General features: G+C 35.3%; 1 protein-coding gene across 4 annotated transcripts in view; it reads right to left on the bottom strand.

The window, feature by feature from the left end:
* ARAP2 (ArfGAP with RhoGAP domain, ankyrin repeat and PH domain 2) overlaps positions 1 to 24,908 on the bottom strand; it is a 199,385-nt gene that overhangs the window by 71,695 nt on the left and 102,782 nt on the right. For all 4 annotated transcript variants that reach the window (XM_060148378.1, XM_060148380.1, XM_060148377.1 and 1 more), the window contains 6 exons: positions 23,445 to 23,589; positions 21,309 to 21,411; positions 20,471 to 20,669; positions 20,099 to 20,162; positions 6,288 to 6,451; positions 1,807 to 2,019 (listed from right to left, as the gene is read on the bottom strand). In XM_060148378.1, the coding sequence (XP_060004361.1) occupies positions 1,807 to 2,019; positions 6,288 to 6,451; positions 20,099 to 20,162; positions 20,471 to 20,669; positions 21,309 to 21,411; positions 23,445 to 23,589 (888 nt within the window). The remainder of the gene's footprint in view (positions 1 to 1,806; positions 2,020 to 6,287; positions 6,452 to 20,098; positions 20,163 to 20,470; positions 20,670 to 21,308; positions 21,412 to 23,444; positions 23,590 to 24,908) is intronic.

Here is a 24,908-nt window from a genome sequence, read left to right as displayed (position 1 = left end):
GGAAACACAATGATCTATTCAACTAGCCACAGACTTCAGACAGTTTAATAGTGTTCTTAGAAGAAGAGGTCATATATCATATAAATAGGTGCTATGCCACTGTAGGGCATTCTTCGCCTTGGGCTCACAGGACCCAAGAGAGCTCTTCTGTGAGTTCACCCAGAGAGTTCTAGTTTATTCTTGTCATATCCAACAAAGGGCACTTTTCTGACAGGTCAGGGTGAGCTACATTGGATCTAAAAGCAAAGAACTTTTAACACTATTTGACCCAATAGTAGAAGCCTCCAAGTAAATGTTCAAGGATTCACATCCAAATGAAAGGTGAACACACTCCTCTCTGACACATGCTAATACTTCCCAACTACCTCCTGCTGGTAGATTGACAACAATGAAGACATCTCTATCATGAAATTTGACAACTTCAGCAAAAGCATATTTGTCACAGATTTTTGATAAATGATTTTATAATGAAGACAAATTGTAATTCTTTATAAAATAGAGATACTATAAATAACTTCATGGTTATAAATTACAATAAAATCTTAAAACAAAAAATGATGGCAGGGTAATTTGGCTTAAAAGATATATCATCTAATTCCATATTTTATATTCCAGAAAATTATACAATCAACTTTTCTTGTGATTAGAGTTAAAACTATTGATTTTAGAAGTATCGGGAAGTAACTATAAGACTTCTGAGTTAGGCAGTTAAATTGTGAAAAGCTTTATTTTAATAGCAATACTACTCTCTTCTTGCTGACACAAATAAGGGACATTCCTGGAATAATTTTTCAAACTGTGGATGTTTTATGACATTTCAAAATTAATCCCTTCAAATGACATAGTTATGTTTTAGATTAAACAAAAGCTTTCAATGAAAAAAACTATTTCTTAACAGAGGGACATCATATAGTTAAACTCAAAGGTCATTTTATAAAAAAATTTCTCGAAACAGATTAAATGTACAAGAGAGAAATATATTAGTAACTTATGGTATAATTCAATGATACATTTTAAAAACTGGAAAAAATGAAGATTCAAAATTGTCATTTTGAAAGCATTGTAGATATATGGGAAATATTTTTGGTTTATTAATAAAATAAAGATTATATGTAAATCATAGGCATGGGGACAAAGATTATAAAATAATGTGAAAAATGAAAATAGCTCTATTAGAAATCTGGGATTAAAGGCAATGTTTATATTTAAAAATATTTATCATAATCTTTCTATAAAAAGAGTTATTTTGAATTAATTGATGTAAATATAGGTTTTACTAAAATCAATCTGACCCATTAACTTTTCTAGGGTCATTTCTTAAATAAGTTCTCTTACAGTGCAGCAAAGCTTTTTTGCTTCATTAGACAGAATCTAGAAAAAATAAAGAGTAAAAAAAAAAATTGTTATGTAACTCTAAAGAGGTAGAATAAATGAAAAAGGAAAGCCAAACAGCCATATGGCAAAACCGTGTAAAACCAATCTTATATTAAAACTTTCATTTTAATCTTAATGAGAAAATTAACAGCCTACATGGACCTGACTATAACACTTCCAAAGTTAAGGCAAAGTAAGCACTAAGAAATCTACTGAAAACTAAGTATTACCATAAAACACTGTTTAGCAATTATCACCATAAATTTCTTTTGAGGCAGATATAAACAACTATTGATTGCAAAATTTCTGTTCTGAACCATTATGTATATTGTTCCTTTCAATTAAATATTCAGATTATCAAAGGAGATTTTAAAAATCTATTATCAAATGAGAAGGCAAAGCCTTTATTCTGTTCTATATTATATGTGTTACCTAAGGCAGAGATCCAATATGGATAGAGCTCCTTAGTAAGAAGTGCGTCGTCAATGTCAGAGAGAAATCTCTTCAATACGCCCGTCACATCTTCAAGCTGATGTTTTCCAGCCATCAATTTAAAGCTTCTTGCATCCTTTTTGAAACTCTCCAGGAGTTCACTTACATGTAAAGGATCACCATTCTTTTGATAGATATATTTGCACCCTAAACCTTTGTTAAAAAAAAAGAAAATTGTTATATGAAAAAAGTCTCAGGTCAAAATCCAGTTTGATATCTTAAAAATAGAACAAATTTTTGTGTTGGAACGATGCACAAGACAAAATCATTATCCAAGAGCTGATATAAACATGCGTGAGAAAAAAAGAGCCCCTCCCCCTGCAACTTTAATATTTAAAATGTAAACCTGATGAACAACTATTTCATCCTCAGCTTTTAGTAAGTCTCTGGCCAGCCTTTCCCTTAGTCCTTCATAGCATCTTTTTCAAATGTTCTTTTACCACAAGTACCCTGCGCTTAGTCTCCCAGAATACAAATTTGCCTCCAGTTTCACTGACAAAAGTGAGGCTCTCTGCTATAAATTTCCTCAAGTCTCTGCACTCATATTTGTATATTAATTCTGTCTGTTCCCACCTTCACCTTCTTCTACATGAAGAGTTGGGTCATGTCCTTTTCACAGTTACAGATTCATCAAGTTTCCCATATAAAATAAGAGGAGTAGCAGTGATTAACTGGAGGAAGAGGAGTGATGATAATATACAAACAAAATAAATTTTTTAAATCCTTTTTTGCTCCTCCCCCCCAGGTCTCTTGTCTCTCTTCCTTCCAAAACTAATCTGAGTTTCCTATATTTATTTTCTCTCATCTCACATCCCTGTTAATCCTTCAACCACATAATCTTGCTTCTGTGCCCAATTCCCACTGTATCAGGACCATCTTCATCAAGAATATCTATTTTCTAGATGCTTTTCAGTTTTTATGTGATAAGAATCCCTGCAGTGTCTGACAATCCAATGAATCTCTGTTAAAATTCTGTTAATCTCAAGGTTTTCATGATGTTATGATCTCATCTTTTTTGCCCCTTCCTCTATGACTACTCTTCTAGTCTTCTGTTTATTCTGCTATCTAGTATTTACTGATAATCCCAGCAATCCATCCTCAACTCTCTTCTCTGCTCCCCTACAAAATTCTGTGGATGAACCCATCCATCTTCATCACTTCAACTACTACATGTACATTTCCACTCGGGTTTTAATTCCTAAAATTTCAAATGCACATATGCACTTTAATATATATATACTATATAAATAATACACGCAACACACACTATACTTATACATGTGAACAAATTAATTCTCCTGCCCCATTCACTACTTCACCTCCCAATCCCAGCATGTTCTTTATTTATCTTGTTCCTATACCTCAGAATTTGGCATTGCTTCCTCCCCAGTCCTTTACAAGTCAGAACTTTTCTTTCTCACTTACCACACCAAACAAAAATGTCACATATATTTTTCATCATGACTTCTCTCTCAAAAGTGTCCCCTTTTTCCATCCCTTGTGCTATTATTATTTTGTGCACCCAGTTCCTCACTATGTTATCACAACTCCCTGTCCTATTCCTGTGCAGCCCTCCAGTCAGCCTCGAAAATGACAACAGCATGGTCTGAGACACAGGTTGGCTAGTGTTACCAACATGCTTAAAAATATGGATACAGCCCTCCCACTGCTTTGAGGGCAAGTTTGAGGATTTTATTATGATACATAAGACCCTACATGAATTTTCCTAACACTCCTGCCTCTTGTATTTGTCCACTCTTCTCACACTGAGTTCTGGCCACACTTAACTAGCCCCCAGTTCCCTGAACAGACAACCTCCTTCATGACTCTGCACCTAGGCATACACTGTTTCCTCTTCCGGGAATTCCTATTCCCTCTTTCTCTTAACTAGTTCCCATCTTCTCTTAAGGCCTGTGGTAGGTTCCATGCCTCACCCATGAAGCCATCCATGACCACCTCTACACTGGCTGAAATTCACCCTTAAACCATGGACACCTGTACCAACCCCTGAACCTCTCTGCCATAGAATTTTGTACACTTGAGATGTAATTGCCCACTTGTTTGCCTTTGATCCACAATCTGTAAACTCCTAGAAGGCAAAGATCATGTCTTATTTTCTGTACACAGCAGCTACACAGTTCCTAGAAGAACTCAGTAGGTACTTAGTAAATGACCACAACAGAATAATAAGCAAATTCTACAAAAAAAAAAAAAAAAAAAAGCCAAGTTTCTGAGAGATTATGTTGCTGGTTGAGTGAATCTCTAATAGCTGGTACACAAGGTAACTGAATGTGAATTTGAAGGTAATTTTGTTTACATAAATTAAATATATTCCCCCAAGAACGAACTACTGTAACTCATTAAAAAAATTAAAACTCTAAGAATTATTCTGTGAACTTGGTCAGATTCGGATCCTGACACCATGAGCACAAAAAATTAGCCTTAGATTTTAACCCAAAGATTAGGAAATTCAAAATAATTATGACCATAAAGGCTCTGAGCCAACCACTTGCATCCTATAATTATTGGGCATTTTCTAAGTTCATATCAAATCTTCCCTTGTATACATGCTGGTAATATTGGGTCTCCATGTTCTGCTCATTAAAAAAAAAAAAAAGCTAAAAATACATGAAGACTTTTATTGGCTTTATTACTTTAATATGCAAGTTAATGTACCTTATGCTAGAGCTACAAAGTAGTTATAATGTATGAAATTTAGTTGAAAACAATCTAATGCTTAATGATTTTAAATTCAAATAAACACCACAAAGAAACTTCTGATTTCCCCAGAGAAACATTAAGTTGGATACGCTGAAGCTAGTCAAGTTATTTTAATCATTTGTCAGCTTATGAAGCACTTTATGCCATTATGAAATTAAGATGATTTGAAAATTTCCAATGAGGTTATGCTCTTGCTAAAACAGAATATGTGTGCAATTCATTTACACCTACAAAATGTAAATGCACTAATACTGAATTACTAATAAATGAAGATGATAACCTTCTTCTTCCCCCATTTTCAAATAAACAGATGATGACAGTTGATAAGAAAAATATAAACATACTATCAAGGGAAGGAACTTCATAGAGTAATCCCACATAATGTGATTACATACATATTTACAATAGATATATAATTAAAACACAATAAATCTGAATATTAATGATAATTGTACTTGGATTACATATGAAATAACTAAAATACTTAAAATGGCACTCTCCCTAGGAGAAAATATATTAATATACACATATTGTAAACTTAATTTCCTAAAATTATTTTCCTCGTAGCCTTTGTTATTTTTGACATTTTGTTTCACATCAGCTTATTTAGTTCTCAGACTGGAAGGCATGATTTATGGCTCTGTGTTTCACTCTTTACTCCCACTGTTCAATTTCCAGTATCAAACTCAGCAGCTAGCACACAACAGACACTTGATAAATAAGTAAAAAAAACCTCATAACACAATGTTTTACTACAGCTCTTTCAATGATAACATTTTCTTTTCAAATTAAAAACCCCAAAGATACTTTTAATATTAGGAGAACAATGAAAGGTTAATATATCAATAGCTTCCAAAACACCAGATAATCGTTTTACTCTTTTTTGCATGTACAATCTAAATCAATGACACTTGTCGACAGGTTAAAAGAAAAAATATATTTTTATATTAAAAATATAGTTAAGCAATTTATTTACTCTACCTTTTACAGTATTAAGGAAATATGTAACAGAAGGAATTTTAAGAATGAACAATAATTTGAAAATAAACATGAATAATAAAGGCATACTTTAGTTAATTTTAGGCATAGCTAAAATACTACCATAGCATATAAAATTAAAATGAAGCTGCACATGTGGGTATAAACCAAGTTGGTTTTAACCTGCAAACTATTCATAAAAATATTTGTTACAATTAAGTCAAACTATCACAGTTAATGACCATGATTCTTAATATAAACATGTGACCAATAGCACGTTGAGTGGAATAAATACACATACACTTTGTATGCAGGCCAACAAAAAGTAAATTCTTTTACACATTGTCCCATAGTTTACCACTTCTAAAAACACACGAAGGTGCCTCTGCGTTCCCCTAGATTTACTGTAAAGTTATAACCTCTGAAAAGTATAATCTTAATCAATTTTTAATATACATTTTATAATATAGATTCTTCTACTATGTCATTTAAAATTTTTATGCATGTAAAGGAAGAAGGAAATGGTAAAGGCACATGATATAATTTAAATGAGCTTTTATTGTGAGAAAGAATGGCATTTAGGCTGAAGAGTGACAACACTTTTCTTTTTCACTGATGTACTTACAAAGGGCTCTAATTCAGTCCAATGGAGGTACCACTTAAAAACTGTAAATATGCTACTATGAGTTCTGCGGGTTGAATAAAAACTTTGTGATACTTACCATACTGTGTAACAAATGCTATACAGCTGTTCACAATAATGGGAACGTCATTTTTGCTGAGCTGCTGATCTTGTAATGCATTCCCATCTGTACCTGCTGCTTTTGCAATTGCAGTATGCCAGACTGTGAAATCCAACTTGGTATGCCCATGGATGTATAATGTTCTGTAAGGTTTCAAAAATATTTCAAATTATAATTTTGCCTTTTTAAAAATTCTTAACTTCTACACAGATTATCCTTAGATCCATATAAATGGGATCTTGTCTCATCCATCAGAAGAAAACCCCTCTGGGGACATCCCTGGTGGTCCAGTGGTTAAAAATCCGTCTTGCAACATGGGGGAAGCTGCTTTGATCCCTGGTCAGGGAACTAGGACCCCACGTGCCGCGGGGCAACTAAGCCTGCGCACCGCAACTACTGAGCCCGCACACCACAACTAGAGAGCCCACGCGCCGCAATGAAAGATCCCACGTGCCGCAACTAAGACCCAACACAGCCAAAGATAAATAAATAATAATAAATAAATATATTTTTAAAAAGAGGAAGAAAACCCCTCTACCACCAGCTTCCACTCACTCAATCCCTCTTTGCATGTACAGTCACGTCTCTCTCTCTATAGAGTCCAGGAAGTTCCCTGAACTTGTGGTCTTGCCTCCTTGCCTCCTTTCATTTCCCCTTTCATTCTGTTTCTGAATAACTGAACAGAAACCCTTGTATCAAGCATCACCTGTGACTTCTCATGGATATTTGGGGTATATTTTTCAAGATTTTAGAACTGTTTGATGACTTCATTCCTTTAAAAAAAAAGAGAGGAAAAAAAATACCACCCAATTCGGCTTTTGTAGCACAATTCTTCCTGGCTTTTCCTTCTATCTTTCTGGTGCCTCAATTTCTTTCCCAAGCTCACCTCCTGTTTCTGAAAATGAAGTTGTAACCTCAGTGCACTCACATGAACTCCAAGGACTCTCCAGGGACATGTCATTCAGGCCAGTGGTTTCATTCCCCATATATAAGCTGGTAACTCCCAAATCCCTATCTCCAGGCAATAACTGTCTCACAAATCAGATCTCTATGTGATTGAAAAGCAAGAGCATAAAGCAGCTAAGAGAGTGGGAAATCCAGTCAATTCCCAAACTCAGGTTTTAGCTCTGCACTCCCTTTATGACTTTGGACAAGTTATCAATCTTCTTTGGTTCTCAGTTTCATCACTGGCAAAATTAGAATAATAATAAATGTAATATTAGTAAATAATAAAATATAATACTAATTAATGTTGATTTTTGGACATCTTCACCTTAAGGTGCCACAAGCATCTCAAATCTTTATCCCTCCTCATACCAAACCAGTACTACTTTCTCCACTTATCCCACCAGAAATTTAGGATTCATTAACTGTATATTGGTCCACCCCCACTCCCACCCCATCACTGCCACATGAATTCAGTCACAAAATTCTGTTCATTCCAGTTCGCTGACATATATGCTCTGCCTCCTCTTTATTTGAACATCACTTTCTTTCAGGTCTTTGTACTGCTCCTTGAAATCACTAAAACCCCTCCAAACAAAATTCATTTCCCAATTCTCCACCTCTCCAGTCCCTGCTCCCCAAGACTGCCAGAATGATCTTTCTAAAATATGAAGCTAATGACATCACTTCCTAATCACTGTCCTTCCACAGCAGCTCTGGAGTTTTCAAGATTAAAAGGCCCTCATGATCTGGCCCGTATTTTCCCCTCCAATTCTGCCATTCCAGGAAGGAAGGAAGGAAGGAAGGAAGGGAGGGAGAGAGGAAGGGAAGGAAGGGAAGAAAGGGAGGAAAGGGAGGGGAGAGAGGGAGGGAGGGAGGGAGGGAGGGAGGGAGGAAGGAAAGAAGGAAAGAAGGAAAGAAGGAAGGAAGGAAGGAAGGAAGGAAGGAAGGAAGGAAGGAAGAATTAACATGTTCCTGTCTTCATAATAAATACTTCCGGCTCTTTGGCTGGTTACTCCAGCTCCTCCCCCATCGGTGTATTCCAGGTAACCCTCGCTGACACTCCATCCCCATCTCTCTCCATCCAATGCTTATTGTGTACCAGGCGACCCTTCTTAATCCTGAACATTCACTCTACCCACCATCATATTGCCTGCTCTATCTGTGTGAATGTTTTAGCCGCTACACCCCAAACTTTGTATAAGCAAACAAAGAAAGCATTTCAGCATCAATAGCCTTTAGCATAGGACGAGGTATTTAGTGGATAAATAAGTTTTAATGTTCTAACACTAGATATAAAATTTGACTTGAAACACAAAGTAATCGTTGATGTATTTAAGTATAAAACTATTTAATTTTAATTTCAGAGTATGAGACAGCTACTTTGGATTCAACCCAAAGAGAAAGGAATGAGCTGCTTGAACTCTGGATTGTTTTGGTTTCTTTCTTTTTTTTTGGGGGGGGTGGGTAATGTTTCACATTCCTGATAATTCACTAGCCCTAATTTAAAAAGAAAACAAAAGTACTCCTTTCTGTCCTTCGGTTTCTTTTCTTGAAATGCTCCTCTAAGAAGATAAAGCTACTGGCACCCCACTCCACTCACTTCTAACATCTTCTGAACTTGCTGTAACTTCTTCTTCAGTGACACTGGTGCCCGTAATCTTCATCTCTTTTCTCCTGGCATCTCTATCTATTGTTTTTATTTTCCATACCACCACAACAGCCTTGACTTCCGGGTCTTGTAATTTTCTTTTTGAAGAATTCTGGTACTTGCTCTAATACTCCTGACATACCTTAGCCTTACATCATCTTTAGCTCAAAAACATTCTACTGCTGGGCATATTTGTCTAAATGAAACTATATAACCTGGGTAACTTCCTTGAGGAATATCAAGCCCCTACATTATGTAGACTTAATCAAAATTACCTCTTGCTAAATTAAGGAGTTTAGGTAAAGAGAAAATTTTAACTCTTTTTGAGTCTTGGTTTTTTTATCTGATAATTAAGCTCTGAATATGAGACAAAAATCTTTGAAAAGGTGTGCTTATAAACAAACGACAATGAGTATTTGAGCAAGCAGTAAAAGAAATCCAAAAGGCAATGGCCCTCCTATGATAGCAGTATAATTCTGCCGTTAACTGTAAATGTTTCCAACTTCAAATATTCTTTCTAACCTGAAGAAATCCTGTGATGACAAGTTTAGCTGTCTGCTTGTGAGCTAGTGAAGGGTAGAATGAGTAATGACAAGTTAAGTCCTGAGTCCACTTGTCAAAGGCTGAATCCTAAAATACATCATCGTGTGCAGTAGATGTCTGACATTTAATAGCATCAGTTCAACAGCTTTCCTCTCTGATGTTATCTAAACTCTGTGCACATCGACTAAAGCATCAAAAGATATTTTTAACACAAATGCTGGCCAACTTTGTGATTTCAAGTGTTATCGAACAACAGTTTTACATTTCTGGATAACGATTCCAAAGAAATAGGAACTTATACCTTGAAAATCTGGAAATTCTTTTAAAGAACTCTAATTATAGAAAAATAAATTTTCCTGTCCATTCCCCAAGCCTAAATTTTAAATGGTACTTCAAAGCCACATAAAAAAAAAATCCCTATATCCAATAATGACTTAAGACAGTTCAATAAGACCTAGAAACCAAGTCCCAAGACTAATAAAAACAACTTTCTCAAAACTGTAATATAATAACCACAAAGTAGAGACTATCATATTTGAGCTTGGTCTACCGACAAGAACCATAACAAATGATAGGATCTATAAATACGGCTGTATGAAAAATAAATTCACCTTTATAAAGAATATTTTAAACACAACTAAAAAACAAAAACAACACATTCCAAAAACATGACTAAAGAAGATAATATCCTAGGCATTTATACAGAAATCAAAAACTGAGTCTTGTAGTATAAGTCAGCATGTTTGACCAAAAAATACTTATTTTACTTTCATTTCTGGAAGATCTTTTTGCTGGATAGAGTATTTTAGGCTAATAGCTGCTGGTTTGGTTATTTTGTTTCCTCCCTGCCCCCAACACATTAAAGGATATCATTATAGTATCTCCTGGCTTGCACTGCTTCTGACAAGACATACTCATCTTTGTCCCCTATTTTTAATGTGTCTTTTTTCCTCTGGTACTTTTAAATTTTTTTTGGTCTTCACACTGGTTTTCAGGAAATTGATTATGATATGTTTTAATGTGGTTTGCCTTTATCATGCATGAGGTATGTTGATCTGAGTACATCTGTGGGCTTACAGTTTTTATCAAATTTGAAAAAAGTCTGGCCATATTTCTTCAAATATATACATATATATTTACTCCATCCTTCTCTTATTTTGGGATTCTAATTATACTTACATAAGAATGATATTGTCTCACAGGTCACTAAGGCTCTGCTAATTTTATTCAGTCTTCTCCCTCTGTGCTTAAGTTTCGATAATTTCTATTGTCATGCCTTCAAGTTCGAGTTTTTTTTTAATGTAGAGTCTGTTCTTGCATTTAGCTGATCTAGTGAGATTTTCTTTTCAGATAGTGTATTCTTCAGCTTTAGAAGTTCCATCTGGTTCCTTCTTTAGATCCATTTTTCTATGTTTATGTTTTCCTTTACATCTTTTTTTCTCTGGGTAAATAATTGTCTTTTTATTTATTTATTTTTTACTGGAGTATAATTGCTTTACAATGTTGTGTTAGTTTCTGCAGTACAGTGAACTGAATCAGCTATAAGTATACACATATCCCCTCCCTCTTAGACCTCCCTCCCCCCACAATCCCACCCATCTAGGTCTTCACAGAGCACCGAGCTGAGCTCCCTATGCTATACAGCAGGTTCCCACTAGCTATCTATTTTACACATGGTAGTGTATTTATGTCAAACCTAATCTCCCAATTCATCCCACCCTCCCTTTCCCCCACTGTGTCCACACGTCCATTCTCTCTGTGTCTATTCCTGCCCTGCAAATAGGTTCATCTGTACCATTTTTCTAGATTCCACATATATGCGTTAATATACAATATTTGTTTTTCCCTTTCTGATTTACTTCACTCTGTATGACAGACTCTAGGTCCATCCACATCTCTACAAATGACCCAATTTCTTTTTATGGCTGAGTAATATTCCATTATATATATGTACCACATCTTCTTTATTCATTCATCTGTCGATGGACATTTAGGTTGTTTCCATGTCCTGATTATTGTAAATAGTGCTGCAATGAATATTGGGGTACATGTGTCTTTTTGAATTATGGTTTTCTCAGGGTACATGCCCAGTAATGGGATTGCTGGGTCATATGGTAGTTTTGTTTTTAGTTTTTTAAGGAACCTCCATACTGTTCTCCATAGTGGCTGTATCAATTTACATTCCCACCAACAGTGCAAGAGGTTTCCCTTTTCTCTGAACTCTCTCCAGCATTTATTGTTTGTATATTTTCTGATGATGGCCATTCTGACCACTGTGAGGTGATACCTCATTGTAGTTTTGATTCGCATTTCTCTAATAATTGGTGCTGTTGAGCATCTTTTCATGTGCCTCTTGGCCATCTGTATATCTTCTTTGCTGAAATGTCTAGTTAGGTCTTCCGCCCATTTTTTGATTGGGTTGTTTGTTTTTTTGATATTGAGTTGCATGAGCTGTTTGTACATTTGGGAGATTAATCCTTTGTCCATTGGTTCATTTGCAAATACTTTCTCCCATTCTGTGAGTTGTCTTTTTTATGGTTTCCTTTGTTATGCAAAAGATTTTAAGTTTAATTAGGTCCAACTTGCTTATTTTTGTTTTTATTTTCATTACTGTAGGAGGTGGATCATAAAAGATCTTGCTGTAATTTATGTCAAAGGGTGTTATCTTTTACAATATTTATAATATTTTAAAATTACTGTCTATATTCTTTGCTAATTCCATTATCTTTCTCATTTCTGGGTCTGTTCTTATCAACTGATTTGCAGCTTTTTCACTTTGCTAGTAAATTTTACTGTATGCTAGACATCATTCAGTGCCAGGATTGTTTCTTCCTTTAAAGGGTGTTGATGTTTGTTTTGGGATCTTTTGCCTATTTGACCCCAGGTAACTAAATGACTTGTGAAGAGGTCTGTTTTTAAGCTTAGTAAGGTAAAAATGGAGCAGCCTTTACCTGAAGGCTGGTTTAGCCTTAATACTCTGGAATTAACTTTCTGGAGTCTTTACAAATGCTCTGTGTTAATGAAGTCTGTCTAACTTGGCTAGATAAAATTTGAACCCACTCCAGCAGTGTCTAAACTCTGGGAATTGTTCAACTCATAGCACACCCTGGGAGTATTTCTACCTGGAGTTTCGACCTGCAAATATGCAGGTTCGTATTGAGCTGAAGATGGAAGGGAACTCCTTTGAAGATTTCTGAAGCTCTTGCTCTGCACATCTCCCCCTCTGCTCTGTACTCTATCCTGCAATGTTTAGCTACCACAGATTCCCCTATCTCTACAGGGGAAAATCAATACAGCAAAACCTCTTCAATATAGCAAAACCACCACCTTCTGCTTGGGTTTCCCCATTCCCTGTGCCAGGGACTGATAAGAAGCCAAGGTGATCTTAACCCTTATGTCACTTGTTTCCCTTCTCTCCATGATCACAATCCTGGGATACCTCTTGTCCTAAAGTCTGAAAATAGTTCATCTCATATGTTTTGTCCAGTTTTCTAGTTGTTTAAAGTGAGAGGGCATGTTCCATACCAGTTATTTCTTCATGGACAGAGATGGGAGTCCAGAACATTTTATTCAGTCATTGCATCCATAAATCACCCTCATCTTAGTTTATAGAGAAACAGTATTTTTTTCCCCATACCTTCAGATAAGAAACTGCTGCACAGTGATGGAATTTTAGCCAGAAAGAGGCAAACAATTATCAAGACAATCTGCAGATGCACAGACTGTATCACAAGAATAATGAAGAATGAAATATTAGCTTAAGTAGCTTGTTTCCTCCGAAGCCAACAGTTTAGTAAAAAGTGTCAAGGCACACTATTCCTTGAGAAAGACAAAGCCTCCAAGCTTTCAATTTCATCTCTATATAGTATTAGGCAATCACCTATAGGAATGTGAGAAACAGCCCTGTTTCAAGTCTGCTTAAAAAAAAAAAAAAAGCCATCTTTACCCTTGTAAGGAGCATGCAATCCTTTCCAGAACAAGGCAAGTTATTAATTACATTTAATTGATAATACTAATATGGTATCGACCTATCTCTCCAGGCCCACTCTCTCATGCTTCCTCCTTAAGAACTGAAGGTTAAGGCTGAGCTGGACTGAAGTTGTACCCTAGCCCATCCTATTTCTCTGAAACTATCGTTTCCACCTCTTTGAAGATCTTAGTGTCTCAACCCCTCATTTTTCTCCTACTCTAATCCTACCTAGGATTCCAGAGCCACTTAAATATACTTTTTCTTAAAAAATAAAAAAACTGATTATCTTGATCCCATTTATCTAGAAGGGATCTTCTCATTCTTTTGTATTTTTTCACACCATATTGCATTTATTTGTTCATAAGCTTACATCCTAGTATATGGGAGGTGTCTTGAACTGAATGAAATACATTTTTGAAGAAAATAATATATACTTTAAAATCCACCTTTTATTAAATAGGCACACATTCCCTTTATCGTGATTCTCTTTAACAAACAAAAAAAATCACCTTATAATGTAAGTTTGAATAGTCCCTTTCTTTCTGCAAAACCTGTGGGGGTGGTGAGAGAAGAGTGGTTTGCTTTGGCAACATTCAGATTAAACCATCTCTGCAAATTAAATCATCAGAAAGTTACAAAAGCAGTCAAGCTGATATTGTGGGCAATCAGCTACTGTTTAATTTGCAATTAAATGCACAATTTAGAAACCACTTTAAGATAATTCACCCTGGAGGGTATTGCTAACATATCAGCTGCTATAAAACACAATTCAAGGAGGGAAAAAAAATCACATGCAATAAGTTGATATGAAATAAGAATCTTCAACTTAGGGTATTAATCACCCAAATTGAGAAAAGTATTCTGTCCCATAATTGTGAAGCATATCGATAAAATGTTTATTCCCCAGTGTCGACTTCTTTATGTCTGGAATTTGCAGTTAAAACTGGATGTCATCAGGCTTGGGAGCCATCAAGTGCTTCATGCTTTACTATAGGTCAACTAAACAATCTTTAAAAAATTAAAACAAACAAACAACAACAACAAAAAGCTACGCTGTTCTGTTTCTGATGAACACAGTTGAGTTATTCATACTGTGTTTATTACAACTAACAGCCTTTCTATAAAAGCTTAATAATAGGTGTCTTTGACAAATGAGCACGAAGCTACAGAATGTGAGATGGTGCACACAGTAACTTATTTATCAGAAAGAGATACACAGAGAATGTGGGCCAAGTGCAGAAATAGTTTTTAAATTTTATGAAAAGGATGCTGTAATCTACTGAATACTTCAGTCACAGTGGATATATAACCTACTGTCCAGAAAAGTGCCTTCTGACCTCAGCAGGGTCCAGGACATTCACTGACTAACAATGGGTATTCAAAAACATGATTTCTTTCTTTCTTTTTTTTTTCTTTCTACACCAAGAAAAGCACAGAATCTAAGTCCCAATAACAGCATCAAATATCATGGCAGAAAGCCTTAAGTGTAATCAAGAAAGCTTTATTTTCCAAAATAATAATTTTTAAAGTATACAAAGAATACACATTAAAGCGACACCATCTGGAGCACCTTCTGCTTAGAGCTTTTCAGAGCAAAAATGCTCTGTGTGTGGAAAATATTATTGCAATATTTTTCTGTCTAAAAACACTCATGCTATGTATATAGAGAAAATTACCATGAAGATTAAAATATATATCTAGTGACTATATTCACTGGATGGTTATCAAGTTATGAACTAGTTCATGGGGTTCATTCTCTTGCCTTTAAGAAACATTAATATATTTTAAAATTTTAATCAAAGGTAGACAAGGGCAGAGAAAATATGTGAAATTAATTCATTAAGTTTATTTATGATTTGCAGCTCTGGTTCAAGCTGTTACTAGCAAAAAAATAAAGGTTAAAACTTATAGCTAGTTGGTTTCTCTTTCTTGCAATTATTCTCACTATCTTTATATGCCACCAACGTGAATAATTAGAAGTTGTTTTATGTCTTAAAGCCACAATTTTGTCTGTCATTGACAAGTCTACTGCAATCGACTGTACTTTACAGTCAGTATTTCCCAAGGGGCTAACAGATCAAAAGACAGATGAAAAATAGGGCAATGCAATGAAATTCTCTTATTTTTATATGATATTAAAACAGATCTTAAACCATTACATCTATAATTAACTGGCTTTGTCTGAGTACTGGGAGAGAAGTACAGTACATATTCCCTATTTTGGTAAGTGATAAAACTATTCATAAAGTCACCCCAGGCCAAAAGCTCAGGAGTCATCCTTATTTCCTACCTCACAAAACAACTGAAAACCAGCAGACTGGTTGAAAACCAACAGATTGGTCTCTCTCTCTCAACATCCCACCACCAAATCTAGAAAGCTACCAACATCCAAAACCATCCATCAATTCCTCTTTTCTTCCTGTTAGAACTGAGGGACCTGTCCTGTTGTCCTCTCTCTAATACATTCACTCTTCTCCTTTTTTTTTTTTTTAATCTCTGCTCCATCAAAATGTTTTAGATGGCACAAGTTCAAGCCATCTAAAACAAAATTGCACATACATTCCCTTCCTGCATCAAATCCCTTTTACTTCATTAATCCTATTAACCTCCAGACATCCTAGACCAACTGGTTATCTAATCTGATCCCGTTCCCAGCCTGACTCTAATCCAGTTTCTGTTTTATCACTTCTGTTCTCCACAGAGTCCCCAGATGGACTCCCCATCACTTACCAATGGAGTATCTGTCCTCATCAGATAGCACCTGACACTTCTGACTACTCCTTCCTTCTTGAAACACCCTCCTCCCGGGCTTGGTGCCACATTCTCTCTTGGTCTCCTGCTTCAGTCTCTGGGTAAACTAGCTTTACACCCCACGATAGCTATTCCTCTCTGACAACCATCCCCACCTCCAACTGACCTGTATTCACCAAGGCTCTCACACGTTACTTCCTCCCTTCTCACTCTGTAGACTCTCCCTAGGTGATTTCACTTTCTTTCTTCTATATGTGGGTAACTCCAAAATCTATATCCCCACCCCATTAACCAATCAGGACTGTCAGATCCATAAATATAACTCCCTCCGAGCAACTTCCCCTTAGCTATTTATAAGCATTTCACGTTCAACATGTCGAAAATCAAACTCATTATCTCCCCAGCTCTCTCCCAGACCTGCTCTTTTTCCATTTTTCCCTATCTCAAGTCCCTTTATTTACATATGTATATACATATCCACATATATGTACACACACGTGTGAATGTCTGTGTATAAATATATAGACATATGGGTCCCTGTTCAGCACCACACAAGGTGCTCTGGACACCTGCAGGCTCTTTGTTACATCAAAGATTACAACCTAGTGCATTAACCATCTCCCAGGTTGATTCTTTATTCACACTTCTAACCTCTCTTCTTTCTGCTTCATCTTTAATTATGGAAGCATTGTATGGATACATTTTTCTAATAAAATAACGTTTTAAGTTTTCTAATAAAAATTTTATTTTCTAATAAGTTGTTGAAATTTTAATTTCTAGTGACTTATATTATTTATCCAGGCTTCTAGTACATTTGATGACAATTCTTGAGAGTGATCTACACAAAAGTATTGGTAAATTAATACTTAACACTTGTTTTAAAAAGAAGAAATATTTAGGTTGTTAAGGTAAAAAAATGACCTTACCTTGATGTCAAAATGGATTACTGTCCTCAATACCATATAGGCATTGGAAGGCTAAGTGCTTAAAATAGTGGCTAGTATATGGTAAGTTCTATACATTGGTGTCATTGTATTATTGTTATCTGAATATTATTGATTTGAAGAAAACAGGGAAAGCAAATGAAACCAAGATATAAGCATGTGATAAACACAGTTGTTTTCAAATGGTGCTTTTGTATGGCAGCTATTCAAAGAGATCCAAGGAAAATACCTTAGTTTTATATTTGTCCCTGTATTTCTCCTACTCTCCTCCTGACACATTCTCTGTTCCTTTCATAAAAATGCTTTCAGCATAACTAGTTGATAACACATGTAGATTAAAAACGTTAAATTATTATCAGAAACAAAATTACACAGCTTTGACCATTATTTTGATATTCTATTAGTTTTTAACTATTCCATGAATTCAGAGTGTATCTGAATTCACCTCCTGATTCCTGTTGCCCAGGGGAAAGGTCAAGATGTTACAAAGTAACAAAACATTTAGTCTTCTGGCTTCCTTATCTAGCATTCATGAGGGAGTGCGCTGCATGCAGTAAGCACTAAAGAAAAATTAAAATTGAATATCACTAACCCACATTTGGTACATTTTAATTAAAATCTAGGTACAACTGGTCAAATCCCTTATAGACTAAAAATGATAGAAAAATACCTTGGCTATAGTAACCTGATTTAGAAAAAATTATGTATACATATAATAAATACAATAAATTCCACTAGCAAGTTCCTGCTTGCTTATTTGTTTAAGAACATAAGCTCTGTGAACTCAGACATGCAATGTGTATTGCTGACCATTTTTTCCTGCCGTGTAGATAACAGGCGGCAGGCATTCCATAAACCTTAATAGATGACTATAAAAAGTACATTTGTGCTAGTACTTTAATGCCATAATACTATCCACTGTCTCATTATCATTTCTGAACATGTACGTAACAGGATTCTGAGAGAACAGTATAACTATCATCTGGTACTGAAAATCAGCATCTAAAGAGCATCATTGACCATTGTAAGTCCAGAAATAAATAAGTAAAAACATAAAATCCTAATTATGTTTGTAAGTTAAAAAACACACTCTGACATAAGTATCTAATCAGCAATATGTTTGCTGTCTAAAGCTGTTGATATTCTCCTATGAAGTTCAAGAAAAGACAGGTTCAGATAACTACTCAAAGTCATTATCCTTGTCACCAGCATGGAAATTCACCAGAGGGAAGGCTGATTTAGCTATATTTTTATATTGTCATTACATATATTTTTACAAATGATCCTGTACTCTTGTGGAACTAAACATTCTGAATTAATGTAATTAAGGGATTTGAAAGCAAATAATGAAACATCAAGAGAAAACAATTTGTTCTTCCTAATTGTTGTGATATGACTCTAGCTGCTCCTTCTCAGGCTCTTTCGCTAGATCATTCCTCCTCTACAACTGGAGGCCCTGGGGCTACATCCTTGTCTCTTTTCTGTCTACAGTCCTTCTCTAGGTGAATCTGTCCAGTTCCTTGGCTAAATAAATAAGTCAAAATGCTGATGACGCGAATCTTGATCTCCAGCTGCAACCTCTCCACTTAATTCCAGGCTTGTATATCCAAATGCCCAGTCACCAGCTCCACTTTGCTTTCAAACAGACATCACAAAATTATTATTTCCAAAACAAAATTCTTGATCTACTACCCTAAACTTGCTAGTGTCCTACCTCTACTCTCCATGTACTTTTTATCTCAAAAACACAGCCCCATTCATCATTTATGTAAATGCTCAGGCCAAAAACTTTGGGGTCATCCTTGACTCTCAGAGTCATTGAATCCATCAACAGACCTGCTCACCTCCACCCTCACGGTAGATCCTCCACTCAACACTATGTCATTAGGAAGTCACGTTTTGCCTGGCCTCTGCAGCGTCATCCTACCTGGAGGCTCAGTTTCACTCCTGTCCTCCAAAAGCTATTCATCTGAATCACAGTAGCCATTTGAAAACATAAGTCAGATGATTCCACTTCCTGGCTCTCAAATCAAGCAGCTTCCCATCATGCTTAGAATAAAATTCAAATCATTTTTACATATCATGGCCTGTAAGGCCCTACATGTTCTGGCCCAGGGATATTTCCGCAATCATTTCTCCCACTGTCACTCATTCAAATTTCCCCAGCCACAGCAGCTTCCTTGAAGACCCTGAACATTCCAAGCACAATACAGCCTTGGGGTCTTCAAAATACCCTTGACTTTGTGCCTGGTACATTCTATTCAGACTGCTGTATGGTTTGTTTCTTCACTTTATACAAATCTCTGATCAAAGATACCTTCTCTTACCACCCTATTGAGAACAGAATACTGCTCCATCAGGTGCACTCTCTTCACCTTATTTTTTTTCAAGCATTTAAAATTAAGGGACACAATACTATGCCATTTTTTTGGGTCTGCTTCTATTGTGTTTCCCTCACTAGTGTAGGTGCTTCATAAGGGCAGAGACCATATCTGTTTTACTCATCACTGTATCCCCAATACCTATAACAGTTCCTGATATACAGTAGAAGCTTAATATTTATTGAAAAACTGAATAAATTCGAGAAATCAGGTTTTAGCTATGCATGATTCAGGGTATTATTTATAGCCATCATATAACTACACTGAAAACATATTTACAACTGGCAAAGTGCTTCCAAATACTTATATGTGAATGTTGAAAAGGGATCAAGGTCTGTAGAAAACTCTAATAACTGATCACACTGAGTTTCTCCTAATGAGTATAAAAATATGCAAGCTTCATTGGTGTACTCTTTCTACTAAAGAGAACATACACACACATACACACACACACACACACACACACACACACACACACACACACGTACAATTCAGAAAATTCCCAACAGGCTACAAAATAATAGGTTCTCCTCCAAGAGGATAACCAGTATACTCAACTCCCTAGAGCTGTAGAGATAAAGAGTAAAAAGCAAAAATGCACTTACCTCCCTTTTTCTACCAAGAGCAAGACATCCAATTTTTCCCCATTTTGAAGTACTGTGCTAATTGCTGAAGGGAAAGAAGAAAAGCATGAACATATTTTTTAAAAAAAGAGATATGGGAACATATGTATATGTATAACTGATTCACTTTGTTATAAAGCAGAAACTAACACACCATTGTAAAGCAATTATACTCTAATAAAGATGTGAAAAAAAAAAAACGTTACACAAAATACCCTTAAAGACTACTGAGTCAGTCATATGATGTTTGGGAGTGAGCCATCATAATTTTATGTGAAATCTACTACTTCCATGTACAATAAAGAATTGTGTGAAGAATACAAAGTGAGAGAGAGAAAAAAAAAAACCACTTACTTAGTTCTTGCAGTCTTCTTAAGTGCATTCTATCCTCCTGACCTTCTTGCATTTGAAGGCAAAAACGCAAACTAGATTTGTCCATAGCAAACCAGCCTTTTCTCCACTGATCCAGGGCATGGCAGTCTTTGTAGTAGAGTTGACCAATCAAATCATAGTCAGCTTCTGTTAAGTTTTCAGCAACAAAGGGAACAAAATGCTGTTAAAACAAATACAAAAAAAGTAATAAAGACAGTGGAAATAGGAAATCCCTTACATAGCTACAGATACGAGGGAAGTGGAAAAATTTGTTTTTCTATTTTTAAGATTTAGAAGGAGTCCAGATTGCAAAACAATTATTTAAACCTGCTATCAGTCTTAAAACTGAAGAGCTATAATGCAATTTCAAATGGCAGCATCTTAAGCCATTTTTCTTATATATAGATTTGAAATAGGAAGACATTCTCTTTGTTGATTTGTGGCATTTTTCAAAATGTCAACCTTCAATGTTTGTCTTCATTTGTATCTTTTACTGAATCTGTTCTTTTCCCCTTTGTGTATACCATGAATAAGATATCTACCTATAAAAAGACATACATAAAAATGACTTTACAACATTGAAAAGATCTCCATAATCAAAGCACAGCCTTAATTTGAAGAATGACTTGTCCAAGATCCTACATTAATTTTGTCTCTGCTTAAGGCTCTAGGAAGGTAGTTCTTAACCTCTTTTGACTACAACATATGAAAACCTAATGAAGTATGGACATTCTTCCTAGAATCCTGTATAAAATTTTCATGGACCTCTGAAGGTTAAGAATCTTCTCTGGATTTAGGTAATAAAACAATATTTAAATACCTTGGCTATTGCTTCTGTCCATTTTCTTTGAGCTTGAGATGTTTCAGCTCCAAATAAAAATGCACGTTCTGAGGGTAAATAGATCTCGAAGGTAAAGATGGGCCTACAGCACACAAGAATAAAAAGATACCACTGGTTATGTTTGGCTTTTATGAGAAAAATAACACAAAGGTCCAGTTTTTAATTAAATTCTTTTTGAAAACGGAATAATGGTGTGAAATCTATCTACCCCCTACCTACCATATTTTTCTGTTGATGGTTTATATTTTATTCAAATGAGTTAAATGGAACACACTGGATCAGACAAAAGGAATATTATTCTGACTAATCACTCTACAGCATGACTTTGTTGATGCCCTGATGTGACAAAGGCTGTCTTCTGTCTCCTCTTCCCTCTCAGACCACTCCTTCTTGATTTATTCTGACCCCCTATTCAACGCAAACATTGTCCAAACAGTTCTCTAATTAGTTCTCTTCTTGTCTTACTTCACAAATTTTCCTTCCATCATCTTGTCTTATGCCAAAATTTCATCTCCTTACCATAGATAAAATTAGGGTAACATCCCAAGCCCTGAATTTTTCCTTCTGTTCCTCATCCACAGCTCCAAGTATTTCTTGGAACATGCTAAGTATTTATTCTGCCATTACTCAAAACACCTTATACCAAACTCATCTTCCTTCTTCCTCTTTCTCACACCCAACCTACTGTATCTCCTTCATATTCCAATTTAGAGGCATCACCATCTACCTCAGCAACAAGATCAAAACTTTGGAGTCTAATTTATTCTTCCCCTTGACATCAGCTCTTCATCCATTCAGTCAGACATTTAATGTTATCAGTTCAATCTTAAGAGTCTCTCAACCCACTGTTTTCCTTTTTCATTATTTCTTCCTCTAGCTAAACTTTCAGTAATTACAGTCTCTCTCCCTCCAACCTCTTCTTTATCACTTCAGTCAGCTCTCTTCCTAAAATACAAATCTGTGTGATTTTTCAGTGGCTACATTACTGATTTAAAATTCTGTAATATGCTATTGAAGGCAATTAAGAATTATTTTTTTAACCACATCTCATTATAGATGCTTTCTCCTGCATATCTACTTGTATCAGTAACATTCCATCAAGAATGTTTTATTTTTGAATATGATTATATGCTAATGTAAAACTATTTAAGCAACTTAATAAATAGGATGCACTTAATATTCCATGGTAAGCCATGTTAAACTGATCATTCATTTAGAGTAAAAGCACTATTAAGATTAAAACAAAAAACAAATCAACTAATAACCAGTTTTGTTCACATAAAAGAATCAAATCAGATTTACTAGAAAACAACAGTCATTTCAACTAGTATATATTGGTCATTATGTGATAACAGTAATATGTTTCATGCAATTTTATATAAATAACATAGCTTTACAAATCTCTTCCTTTTCTCACATAAACTTTTTATTAAAATACTATGATCCTATAAAACTGTTTTTTGCAGATTTCAGTATTCATACTTTTTTATTAATTACATGACAAAATGTGATAAGAAACTTTCACACCAAAGATCTTAGAGGGTCAATTTCCAAAAGTCCTCACAGAATCCTATTAAACTATTTTGTAAGTCAAACATATTAAATAAAAAATGCTTCCTCTTTGAATTAAAACTTTTTTGAGACCATAAAAATGCCAAAGTAGATCTTTAAGGAATTTAGTATTTCAATATGCTATTAAATATGCTTAATAGTTTATTTTATTATGAACAAACCACTGAATTTTTTGTCATCTCTTTTAACCATGATACATTTAATGAAAGCATAAATTTTGTCATTAGTCCACTATTTTAAATAATGAATAAGTCATAAAAATTATGGGACCACATGTTCAAGAATGGAATGACACAAACTTACTTAAAATTAGATCCAAACACGTCAGCCTTTCATATTACCTAATATAATATTTAAATTTTTCCACTTTTTAGTGAATTCCCTAAGGAACTTTCAGAAGCTGAAAAATGAGTAGGCTTCAAGAAACCATTAAACTCCTCTAAAAGAAGCAACTGAAGTGAAATGATAATAAAATCCTTATTACCTGGTATGATACATACCAGAAAATACTTTCGACTCCTAACCATTTAATGATAGACCTACCCAGTATTTAAACAGAAGTCTTCTTTGTGTACAGCCAGGCATATAACTTCATTGATATTAATGGTGCCATTAGGCGTGGTAGACTTATCATTTTCATAGTAACTCAAGAAGCCTCCTTCCAGAACACACCACTTTTTATTTGTCTCTAGGAATTGAAAACAAAACACAAAATAAATTGAGCTATACCATAAATCAAATTTTAAAATATGTGGTTTTAAATAATGACTGGATTCAAATAAATAAATGTATTAATTTTCTATTTTGTGTAAAGAGCATGATATTGCTGCATGGGATAAAAAGTTGTCACACTCCCTGCTCTCAAAAAAATTTACAATCTAGTAGCCAGGGACATACAAGACAAAAACAACTATGACACTGATGACCAGAGAAACAAGCAGATCCATAAAGAGACCGCTGCAAAACAACTCTGAAATGGCAAAGACTAATGTCTGTACAGAGTATTAGGAGGGAAAAATGTAGGATTAAAGAGTAAGACTGTGGATGATGTGAAGTAGGTGAGCAAAGAAAGAAGGGGTCAGACCCTACAATGCCCTTAATGCCCTGTTTAGGGGATTTGAAATTCATCTTGTTAAGAATTCAGCACACTATGGCCTGCAGGCAAAATCCAGATCAACATCTGTTTTTGTAAATAAAGTTTTATTGAAAAAGAGCCACACCTATTCATTTATGGATTTTCTGGGGCTGCTTTCCTGCTACAAGGGCAGAGATGACTTGTGGCAGAGACCATCTGGCCTGCAAAGCTTGAGATATTTACTATCTGGCCCTTTTCAGAAAAGTTTGTTGAGCTTTGATTTTACAGTTGATGGTGAGCCACTGAAATGGTTTCAACAGAAGAAAATTCCATATTTAAATTTTACACACTTCATTTCTGTGGAAAATGGATGTGAGAAGGTGAGGCTGGAGGCAGGAAACCAGTTAGGACACTGTCAAAAGAAGTCTAAGTGAAAGATGAAGATCACCCAAAGCAGGACAGTGGTACTAAGGATAATGGGTGGCGGGGGGAGACGGAATGATGGGAAAGGATGGGGGACAATAGAGAGAAACAGGAGACAGAGGGGGGAAAGGGAGAGAGAAATGCATACATGCACCTGTGTGTTTTAAAGGGATACAACATGTATTGATGGGATGAAGGGAGTAAGGGAGAATTTATTAATAGTTGTATCATTTTTAGCTTTGATTACAAGGTGGGCAGAAATGTTTACTTTTTTCTACAAGAAAATAAAATAGAAACAGTTTTAGTGCATGTAATCTGAGTTTCCTTTGATATATACTAAATGAGAGCTATCCCCTGGAAATCCAAGTAGGAATACCTATTAGGCATATCACCCTATGAATTTGCATCTTCAGGGCAAGGAAAGGCCTCAATGACCAGAAAGTCTTTAGCATACAGCTAGTGGTTGAAAATACACAGTAACCAAGGATAAAATCTTAGGGAACTTAGGG

This window comes from Lagenorhynchus albirostris, chromosome 4, assembly GCF_949774975.1.
Source record: "Lagenorhynchus albirostris chromosome 4, mLagAlb1.1, whole genome shotgun sequence".
In the NCBI taxonomy this organism is placed as follows: Eukaryota; Metazoa; Chordata; class Mammalia; order Artiodactyla; family Delphinidae; genus Lagenorhynchus; species Lagenorhynchus albirostris.
This window is presented reverse-complemented; position numbering and strand designations above follow the sequence as displayed.